General features: G+C 46.1%; 1 protein-coding gene and 1 long non-coding RNA gene across 8 annotated transcripts in view; one reads left to right on the top strand and one right to left on the bottom strand.

The window, feature by feature from the left end:
* LOC115300699 overlaps positions 1-10,490 on the top strand; it is an 81,950-nt gene that overhangs the window by 24,886 nt on the left and 46,574 nt on the right. For 2 of the 4 annotated variants that reach the window (XR_003912784.1, XR_003912785.1), the window contains exons 2-3: positions 2,171-2,350; positions 2,564-2,856. This is a non-coding gene — a long non-coding RNA (uncharacterized LOC115300699). Of the gene's footprint in view, positions 1-1,866; positions 1,936-2,170; positions 2,351-2,563; positions 2,857-4,666; positions 4,736-10,490 lie in introns of those variants that run through there. The other 2 variants (XR_003912787.1, XR_003912786.1) reach the window with 2 other exon arrangements.
* LOC115300691 (chymase) lies at positions 8-2,740 on the bottom strand. Of its 4 annotated transcripts, XM_029950178.1 has the most exons (6): positions 2,665-2,722; positions 2,217-2,315; positions 1,841-1,991; positions 1,025-1,160; positions 547-801; positions 8-210 (listed from the first exon to the last, which is right to left on the bottom strand). In XM_029950178.1, exons 1-6 carry the CDS (start codon positions 2,720-2,722, stop codon positions 67-69), a joined length of 843 nt encoding a protein of 280 aa, XP_029806038.1. In that variant the 3' UTR covers positions 8-66. The 4 variants fall into 4 exon arrangements, with proteins under 4 accessions (XP_029806038.1, XP_029806035.1, XP_029806036.1 ...); XM_029950175.1 differs by lacking the exon at positions 2,217-2,315 and having other exon boundaries at positions 2,665-2,736; XM_029950176.1 differs by lacking the exons at positions 1,841-1,991; positions 2,217-2,315 and having other exon boundaries at positions 2,665-2,740.

The following is a 10,490-nucleotide window of genomic DNA, read 5'->3' as shown; positions in this document are numbered from 1 at the left end:
GCACAGAGATCCTGCTCAGGTCTGGTTCCAGATTTTCCCTCAGGCCGGCCCAGGCTCCATCCAGGCTTAATTCTGCTTCAGGACCTCATTGATCCAAGGCCGATAGTGGGAGATCCGGGTGAAGACAGCAGGGGGCTTTGCATTCTTCCGTCCATAGGAGACGATGCCCTGGGCCACCCCAGCACACAGAAGAGGGCCCCCTGAATCTCCCTGTGGGGCAGAGAGACAGAGAGAAACAAAAACAGAAAGTGAACTGAGAAGTCATTCACTACCAGTGAGACCTGGGACCAGACCCAGCAGCCCTGGCTCCTCATGGGGTTAAATATCTCAGTGTGATGCCCCTTTCCCTCTTGCCACCCCACGTGCCTTGTGTGGCAGCTTGCGGGAGGTGCTCGGAGACTGCTCGGGGTCTGCAGGGGGCAATTCCGGTTCCTTAGGCCCCTGATCCTAAATCCTGTCACTGACTGCCAACATTCCCACCTCATGTTCTTCCATGAGATGTCTGGACCCCTGAACTTGTGGAAAAGAACCTCATCTGAGGATCACCTGAAATGCTGAAATTTTCTTCCTGGGATTGCCAACACACAGCTGGAGGTTGTGGTCGAAAGTTGTGTAGTGTCTGCAGGCTTGGGGGGTCATGAGCCTCTGCTTCACCTCTTGCAGAGTATCAGAGCCGGGGCCATTCACGTATGTTCTTCCCCAGCCAGCCACCCGGCACATTCTCCCGGGCGGGATGAAGTTGAACTGGGGTGGAAGGGGGAGCGTCCCCACAGCCAGGGTCAGGTTGGCTTTCTCCTTCAGCTGTGAAGGGCATGAGATCTGTCAGGGCCAGAAATGGGTGCCAGGGCAGCTGGAGGAAATCGGGGAAGGACAGGGCAAACTGTTTTGCATTAGAACTACATCCAGTGGCTGAGTCAGGGAGGTTGGAGTTCAGAGGCGGGTTGGGGAAATTTCAGGGCAGTGGAGAACTGAGGAGAAAACAAAGAGAATGGAAAGCAGAAAAGGCAGAGAAAGAAGTTATTACCTTCAGTAACATGATGTCATGGAGAAAAGCATTGTCATCATATTTTGGGTGAGGAAATTGTTTTATGACCTCAAGCTTCTGCCATGTGTCTTCTTTCTTTCGTATGTTATGGGCTCCAAGGGTGACCATTATGGACCTGTTATGAGGGAGAAGGAAGGACCAGGAGAAACTGTCATGGTCTGGGATTTCTCCTCAATGTGCCCATTCTGAGAGAAGAGGACTGAAATCTATCATGGGGGTCACTGGACTCTACCCCCGCCCCTTTCCCTGGGCCATTTGGAGGGTGGGAGGCTCATGTTTTACTTAGGGAATAGCTTTCTCAGGGAACATGGACAATTTCCAGGACTCTCAGGAATTGTTGGAATAAGCCATGGAGGATCCAGGGGACAGGGTTAGCACTTCCTAATTCAGGAGCCCTGTGTGAGGGCCAGAGATAGCAGAGGAAAGGGGGAGGTGAGGTGGTGGTATCCCTGGTGCCCCCTGTTGTCTGCTTCCCATGGGAAGATGGGTCAAGTCCCTGAGAACTAAAGGGCAGTGTTCTTAGAAAGGACATAGAGGAAGTGGCCTGGAAAACTGGGTGGGGTTGGGGAGAGGGAGCTACGTTGAGAGTAGGGACTTTTGGATAGGGCCTCCTTTTCCTCTGTAGTGAGTGAAGGTCAGGGCATCTCATCAATTATAGAACCAAATTCCTTAAGTTTGAGTCTTGCCTCTCCCATCCCCAGCAGCCTCTCCTGAGGCTGCCCAAGGGTGCGTCCTTGACTGCCACCCTGGCTGTTTATCTCCAGAAGGGAGATAAATGGGACCCTGCTGTGTCACCTTCCTGCACAGTGGGCAGCTGTCAGCACGAAGTTCCGTCTTATCAGGAAACCACCACAAGATGCCAGTCTGTTCTGGAGAGTGACAATTTCCAGGTGGGCCATGTAAGGGCGGGAGTGTGGCTTGCACTCTGTGCCCCCGATGATCTCCCCTGGAACAGAGAGCCCCAGGGCCTGAACATAGAGAATGCATAGGCTGGGCTAAAGTTGGGAGGGGCTTCTCTTGGTTTCATCCTCACCCTTGAGTCAGCCCATTGTCCTCCTCAAGAGGCTCTGGTATCTGGTGTCCTCATCCACAACCTCTCACATAAATTCTCTTTCTTTCTTCCAGGTACAGCAGCCTGACTGGCCTCAGATGCCATTCAGGCCTTTTTCACCTCGAATTTTCCCCACTGCTGTTGTGCATGGGGCCTCCATGCTCCTCTGCCACTGGGCAGGGCAGGCTCTCCAGCTCCCGGTCTGAACCTTCTCCACCGCTGTGAGCAGTGCCACAGAATCGCCACATGAGAAGGTAAAGTGTAGCCTGAAGCTCAGAAGATGAAGAGAACTTAGGACCTCCTACAGTATCTCACATTAAGTCATGCAAGCTGTCCCCTCTTCCTCCCACCTGTTCTGGGCTTTGCCCTAGTCAGTGGGGGTCCTTGTCCCTGGGATCTGCCATAGGCTGCAGAGACTTGGGGGTGGGGGCATATCCCAAGTGGAACTTCACTCTGGATTCTTGCAGAGAGATCCTGTGATCCTGTTTGAGAGTCAGCTATATTCAGACTAAACTTTGTTTTGGGGGCTGATCCTGCAGCTTCCAGAGGGAAGGACCACCAGACTCACCAGCTTCAGCTCTGGAGCAGAGGAGAAGGAGCAGCAGGGCAAGAGAAAGACAATGCATCTTCTCAGAGAGGCTGCCTGGGGCAGATGCTGCCTCTATTTTCCGGCTTGGGTTTTATAACTCCAGCCATGAGCGGAGGGCTGGGCTGGTAACCACAGGAACTGTGTGGTCATGTTTTCTTCTCCCATCCTAAACTGATGGTCTTTCTGATAAGTTTTCCCCCAAGTTACCCTCCGTTTTGCTGGAGGTGAAGTGGAGGCCTGACCCCCAAGTTCTGGCATCCAGGATGAGCTTTCAACCATGGTGCCTTATCTGGGGAGGGGAGGTAGGGGGGTCTTTCTTTCCCAGTGGGGGCCGCTTGTTACAGGCTCATCAGAGACATGGGTTGGGAGAGTCCTTACACAGAGCATCCAGGAACATACCTACTTTTATGGGCCACAATAGGAAATGAATTTTGCAAAGGGACCCAGTATCCATATATATGTGTGTGTGACTATGTGAGCACAAACATACACACATACAAATGAATCAAGTTTCAGGAAACAATATTTATCCTTGACATGTGCAATGCTTTCAGTTTCCATTCATTCCAGTCCACTCCATATTTTTTATTTAAAAATTTTTAAATGTTTATTTATTTATTTTGAGAGCGAGAGAGTGAGCGAGCAGGGGTGGGGCAGAGAGAAAGGAAGAGAGAACCCAAGCAGACTCCACACTGACAGTGCAGAGCCCGAAGTGGGGCTTGATCCCATGAACCTCGAGATCATGACCTGAGCTGAAATCAGGAGTTGGACACTGAACTGACTGAGCCACCCAGGCACCCCATCCACTCCATATTAAAATGTGAACAACATCCCACTTAAAGAGTGACCACCTGCAATTTGAAAAACATTGATCTGGATCTTTCTCTTCCTCTGAACCAGATGTTCATAGGCAGAAGAAAGATCTATGGAGAGTAGTTGGGGGAAGGGAACATGCTCTATGCTAGGATTTTATACACATTCTCGCAAGAGCAAATGGGATTGGAATTAGCATTTTTTGAGAACCTGTGCATCATTTATTGTCCCAACTCTTAGATATATTTGCATAACAACCCTATGAGGTGGGTATGACTAGCTCAGTTTTATGGACTGGCTATTGAGGCTTCTGGTTCAGAAATAGGTTTTCCTTATTCCAAATCAAGGGCCCTCTCCACCCTACCACCAAAGAGAAACAGAGAAATAGAGTCCTGCCAGTGGGGATGCAGATGTAGAAGGACGGTTTGCACTGGAAGCCTGGGGTTTCGTGCTCTCAGATTGTCATTCAAACTTACTTTGCTGAAATAGAATGTACACAGAGTTCCGTATCTGAGGTTTTACTCTTGTTATTCCACAACAACCTCAGGAAATACCATTACTGTCACTTTACAGATGTAGGATTGAGGCTCAGACACATTAACATGACCCAGGTCACACAACTCCTAACCACCATAATGTAGTTTTAAGTACACATTTGTTGTTTTCCCCAGACTTGGAGAAGCAGAGAGTCCAGGGAAGAGTTGGGTAACAGGGTGGAGTGTCACTTCTCTTGGAGAATGAGAAACCATTTAATTCAGAGATGGGGAGACACACGGGAAAAATACCTTCCCCAAAGCATTTCACCATTCTGTTCTCAGCTTGGGTTTGTGACTGGGGTGGTCCATTGCTTAGTAAGTACTGGTTAGGTCCTCAGTTGCCCTCAGCTCTGACCCTCTCTAGAATAATTACACTTACACATATTTGTAGTGTTAGATGAGTCCTTGTACTAATTTTTTCACTCTACCTGCCAGACAAAATGCAGAATGCACAGTTAAATTTGTGTTTTGGATAAACAAATCATTTTTTAAGTAGAGGTATATCTCAATATCAAATAAGACATACTTATACTAAAATAAATTGTCAACCTGAAATTCAAATGTATCTGGGAGTCCTGCATATTTATTTGCTAAAGATGACAACTTTATTCTGGGTATTCTACCATCAACAGAACAGAGGAGAATCTGGGCCTCGAGAAGTCTCGTCTTATGACCCTGCACCAGTTGGATCCCAAATCAGAGTAAGCAAATGAAACATTTCTATTTTTCACTCCTGTAATGAGAAGTTGAGGGGGAGGTAGTCCAGGGCTAGTGTGATAGTTCCACAGCATCATTAAAGATCAGGTTCACCAACATTAAATATTTGTTTCACCTGTACTGGCTGAGGACAAGAGAATGGAATAGGTACAGCTCTGGTCAGGTGTCAATTTCAGAAAAATAAAATTGGCACTGTCTGCCCATATTTTCTATGGTTTCTTCCTTGCTCTGTCTTTGTTTATTTGCATATTTGAGCTGATTTCCTTTTTCTCTCTCCTTTGCCCTCCTTCTGCTATTTTGTATATGGTATGTTGTTGCTGGTGAACCTTTGGCTTAGTCTGTGGTTTATAGTTATCACTTTTTTTTGTTTATTTTGTTTTATTTTATTTTTCTTTTATAGTTTATTGCCAAGTTGGTTTCCATATAACACCCAGTGCTCATCTCAACAAGTGCCCTCCTCTATGCCCATCACCCACCTTCTCTTCTCCCCTTCCCCCATCAGCCCTCAGTTTGTTCTCCATATTCAAGAGTCTCTCATGGTTTGCCTCCTTCCCTCTCCCCAACTATTTTTTCCCCTTCCCCTCCCCCATGGTCCTCTGTTAAGTTTCTCCTGTTAGACTTATGAGTGAAAACATATGGTATCTGTCCTTCTCTGCCTGACTTATTTTATTTAGCATAACACCCTCGAGTTCATCCACGCTGCTACACATGGCCAGATTTCATAGAATATCACTTTGGGAGTCTAACTAGATTGGTGGAATGGGTATCACCTAGAGATCCTGTATTTGCAGCTGAAGGCAGTAATTGATGAGACTGGATTATATCAGTTCTGGGAAGAGTGAAGTCTTATTTTTAAGGAGGATTATGTTCAATGGGTGCACTTTTGTTTTAGGAAGGTTAGGTGCGGAGAAGGAGTGTGTGACATCCAAGTGATGGTAGTGGACATTTGCATTGTATGTGGTCCTTAGTGTCTTTTGAACACCCTTCTTATATTAGAGGAATTCCCAACTATGATTCTTGCTTTCCTAAGGTGAAATCTGTAAACTTCCTTTCTCAGATTCTCTTGCATCTAGGTCCTGCCAATCACATGAGTAGGTATAAAATTTGATTTAGAAAGGTGTAATCAGAGGGAGTAGGCATCATGTGGAATTAATTTTTCTAGTAAAGGTGAGAGGCTGAGGGGTCTGGTTTTTGGGGGAAAATTAGTTGTGGGTCAGTGTCTAGTGCTGCCTGAGGGCCAAGCCAATGGGCTTTGAGGCCTTTGCTGAGGAATCCTGTGCTGTTGTTCAACATCATTTCCCTGGCCACATAGCCTCTATATCTGATTCCACAGCATGTGAGGAGGACGGTGACTCTGCATAAGGAAGATTTTGCTAATAATCTGTTGTTACAACACAAATGTGTGGGGAGAGGAGGCAAGTGATTTCCCCATTGCTGAAGGTACTAAAGTAGAGGTTGGACAGAGTCTTGTTTAAGATACACAGTTAGTGGGAAGGAAGGGGTTGGGCCCGCTATAAAAACACTGGCGTTTAGTGCTGGCAGTGCTCCTTAGCCACGATAATGCAGAGGGGTCATCCTTTTTCTGAGTTCCCGAAACATTTATCACTTCAACATTCAAGGCATGTGCCCGGCTTTGTAGTTAGATGGGAGAGCTTGAATCCTAGGTCTGCAACTTAACTATGTGTCTGACCTTGGGAAAGCTCCTTAAGGTCTCAGCTTTAGTTACTACCTTTGTAAAATACGAAGAACGATATGAAACAGGGTTTTTGGAGAATTAAATATGGGGCTAAATGAAAAATGCCACATGGTTGATCCTTAATAAACACTGATTTTGTACTTTTGTGTTCTATCTGGTGCTGTCCTATAACCGTTTGATGGGCAAATGATGCATATATCCCCCCTGGAGGCTGTTTATCTTTTCCTCTAAATTCCCCTAAACATACTACAGATTAATCAGATTTAACAGACTTGAGTCATGTCCTGCTTTGTACAGCGTCTTGTTTTATTTGTTGAACTTTAAGTTGCTAGGCTGTTTCTTAACCTTGTTCTTTGAGTAATAGCTGGGTCTTTTTGGATTGAGCATGTGACTGAAGTGGGTTTAACCCTCAAGCTGCCTTGTAGGACTGGAGCAGCTGTAAACTTTCACACATGTTGTAGTCTCTTATAAGAAATACTATGGAGAGGGACACCTGATGGCACAGGCTTGTGTCTTCTTGCCTCCGATTGAGACAGCAGTGCACTGGAGTGGGGACAGTACATTCTTTATGGCATTGGCCACAGTTTCCCGAAGCAGGCTGGTGTTCACTGCATTTGCCGTTGCAATAGCTGGTGTTTCTGAATGACCAAGTTTTTCTGAGTTTAACTGCTACTGGTTGACATTCAATATCTACAGAGTAATTTGCAAGGATATAAGCTGATACAGGTTCCTATTCCTCGGCCTCTAGCTCTACCACACTAGTTCCTTTTTGAATGACTGCCATCAGCATGATTGTTCCAATGGACACATTATCCATGAGAATGATGGGGAGCAGACTCCAAGTGTTGGATTTGGAGGAATGGGTCTCATGGCCGCACGCAGGCTCTTCAGCAAGAACCACCCCACACCCAATGGTACTTTTTTGGATTTCCTTCTGCTAGGTCTTTTTTCTATTTACCTTTCCTGAAATAGGCTGGTGTTTGAGCAGGGAAAGTTCTAGGGTGCCCCTTCTCATGAGTTTGGGCAAGCCCTTTGCACTGCGCAGTTTCTACTCTGGACCCTGTGATGTTACCACTCCCCCATTGCTCGCAGCATTGGTCAGGTGGGCCCTCCTCTTCTGCACCTCAGAATTAACATGGCACAATGTGGCCATGGTGGCCTTATCTTTTCTGGGTGGGCTGTGGGAGAGACTGGTGAGACAACAGCTATTATTTCCATCCCAGGGGCCCACCCATGCTCATTTAATCTGTGGTTCTGTCAGTGACAGAGTCAGTGCGTGGAGGCTCAGCCATGGTCTCCATGACTGCTTCCTGTGGGCCACACTGTCAGGGGTTGATTCCTGGATTTGGACGCACTTGTTTTCTAGACAGCCTACAATGGGCTGGTATCCTCCTTCTACTGGGATTGCTATTCTATGTTGAGGCTTCATACAGGTGTCTCATTTGTCTTGTTTTTTCTTTCTCTACATCCTATGTTCTTAGTTGCAAGGAGATCCCTTTGTTCCTTGAGTGGCAAATGCTCCCAGCTGCAGGTAGATTCTGGTAAGGCTGCTGGGACAGCTTGAGGGGAAGTTATGTGAGACATCAGAGGCAGTGTCGTACAGAACCCACAGCATGGGGGCGGGCCAGCCCTCCAGGCATCACTGAGGGTTTTCCCTGGTGTTTCTGATGAAAGGCATTTGGGTTCCTTTCAGGTTTTTGTAATTGTGAACAGAGCTGCTCTAAACATTTGGGTGCAGGTTTTATGTGAACTTACGTTTTCATTTCTGTAAGGTAAGCAGCCAGGGATAGGATTGTAGGTCATACAGTAAATGTGTATTTAATTTTCTAAGAAACTGCCAAACTCTTTTCTAACGTGGCTGTCCCACTTTGCACTCCCCCAGCAACGGATGAGCGCTCGTGTTGGTCCACACCCGTGCCCGCCCTGGCAGTCCCTTGGGGTCCAGTTCAGCCTGCAGACCGGCCAGATCCCTGTGGTCTCGACAGGCCCCAGGACTCGGAGGCTGGGCTGGCAGGGTAGGCTGACCCCTCTTGTCCACGTCTCCAGTGGCCCAGCTTCCCAGGGAGAAAAGCTGCGGCATAAATGTGCTGTCCCAAGGGATGAGGTGTGGGGTCTGGCACCAATTCAGTGCGTGCTCTGGTCTCCCAGACAGACCTTACACACGCTGTCCCTGTTCCTTATTTCATTTTAAACTATTTAATTATACAAATATAAAATGAGATTTAGACCTAAAGGATAAAAACACATCTTTCTTTGGTAGCGTAAGTTCTTTTATTTTTGATATCTTTCTGATTTTTTCTTTTAAAACATTTGTCAGACAGGGACGGCTGGGTGGCTCAGTCGGTTAAGCATCTGACTTCAAGTCATGATCTCATGGTTTGTGGGTTTGAGCCCGTTGGGCTTTGTGCTGATAGCTCAGAGCTTGCTTGGGATTCTCTGTCTCGCTTTTTTGCTGCCCCTCCCCCACTTGTGCTTGTTCTCTCTCTCTCTCTCTCTCTCTCTCTCTCCCACTTCCCTTTCTCTCTCTCTCAAAAATAAACACTAAAAAATACCTTAAAATAAATTTTCCGACATATGCTTGTTTTTGTCTTTCTTTAATGGTACTTTAGGGGTGGCTACGTGGCTCAGTCGGTTAAGCGTCTGACTCTTGATCTCAGTTCAGATCTTGATCTCAGGGTCATGGGAACCAGTCCCATGCTGGGTTCTGCACTGGGGGTGAAGCCTACTTAAAAAAAAAGGTAATTAAAATTTTTTTTCAATCATGTTTCATTTGAATCGCAAGTATATATCACAAATTAAATTTTATACATTATGTGACATTAACAGATCTATTATTTTTTATAAAATTTTCTTTTAAATCATAAAAATGATAAAATTTGCTATTGCTTTTATATTTTTGCATTTATAGTGCTTTTTCACCAGGTCCTTTTTATGTCTTCAAATTTCTCTTGTCCTTTCTATTTTTATTGTTCATCATTTATTTATGAAAAAATGTTTATTTATATAGAGAGAGGGGTTTGGGAAGGGGCAGAAAGAGAGGGAGAGAAAGTGTCCCAGGCAGGTCCTATACTGTCAGTAGAGCCCCACACGGGGCTTGATCTCATGAATCATGAGCTCAGGACCTGAGCCAAAGTCAAGAGTTGGATGCTTAACTGACTGAGCTACTCATGCACCCCATTTTTTATTTTTCTCTTTCCTTTTTAAAAGTGTTTATTTTGAGAGAGAGTGTGTGCTTTCTCTCATTTGGGCTGCTTCTGTATCTTGGCTATTGTAAATAATGTTGCAATAAACATAAGGATGCATGTATGTTTTCAAATTAGTGTTTTCATTTTCTTTGGGTAAATACCCAGTAGTGAGAAGTGAAGTTACTGGATCTTCTATTTTTAATTTTCTGAAGAACCTCTGTACTATTTTCTACAGTGTCTGTACCAATTTACACACTTATGCTTGTTTTCCACATAGAGTTAGAGTTTATTGTCAGTCTTGTATATTATGCTTGCCTTTTTTTTCTTTTTTAGCATCTGTACTGATCAGCGGCAAAGCTGGAAGCCCTAAATTGTGGGCTGGCAGGCAATGGGGAGGATGGAGGTGCCGGGTTCCCCGTAGCCAGCAATGGCAGCTCTTTCCTACCTGGGGCCAGGCCTACCTTTTCAGAACTTTTAGGAATTATACTGGGACCTGTTTGGAGGCCCTTGAATTGCAGGCTCCTGAGAGTTAGCTGGAGTTCATGCCCTGTTTCTCTGTGTTCGGGCAGGCATGGCTGTGTGTTTGCCCAGCTGAGGGTCACTTGGAGGAGGAAATTTTGGAGAACTTGACCCAGCTCAGATATCCTTCTTCTGGAAGACCTGGACATCAGGTCACTTCTAGAGAAAGATGACTGTTGAATTTGGGTGGCTCTGATGTAGTTCACAGACTAGGCTGACACTGATGTTTCTGGGGATTCCCCTCAGCTAGAATGGCCCTGCCCCACCTACAACTCTGTTCTGATGCTGTAATAGACAGACACATCTGGAGGACTTCCCCCTCCCTCATGAGCTCTTGTG

This window comes from Suricata suricatta, chromosome 9, assembly GCF_006229205.1.
Source record: "Suricata suricatta isolate VVHF042 chromosome 9, meerkat_22Aug2017_6uvM2_HiC, whole genome shotgun sequence".
Classification (NCBI taxonomy): Eukaryota; Metazoa; Chordata; class Mammalia; order Carnivora; family Herpestidae; genus Suricata; species Suricata suricatta.
This window is presented reverse-complemented; position numbering and strand designations above follow the sequence as displayed.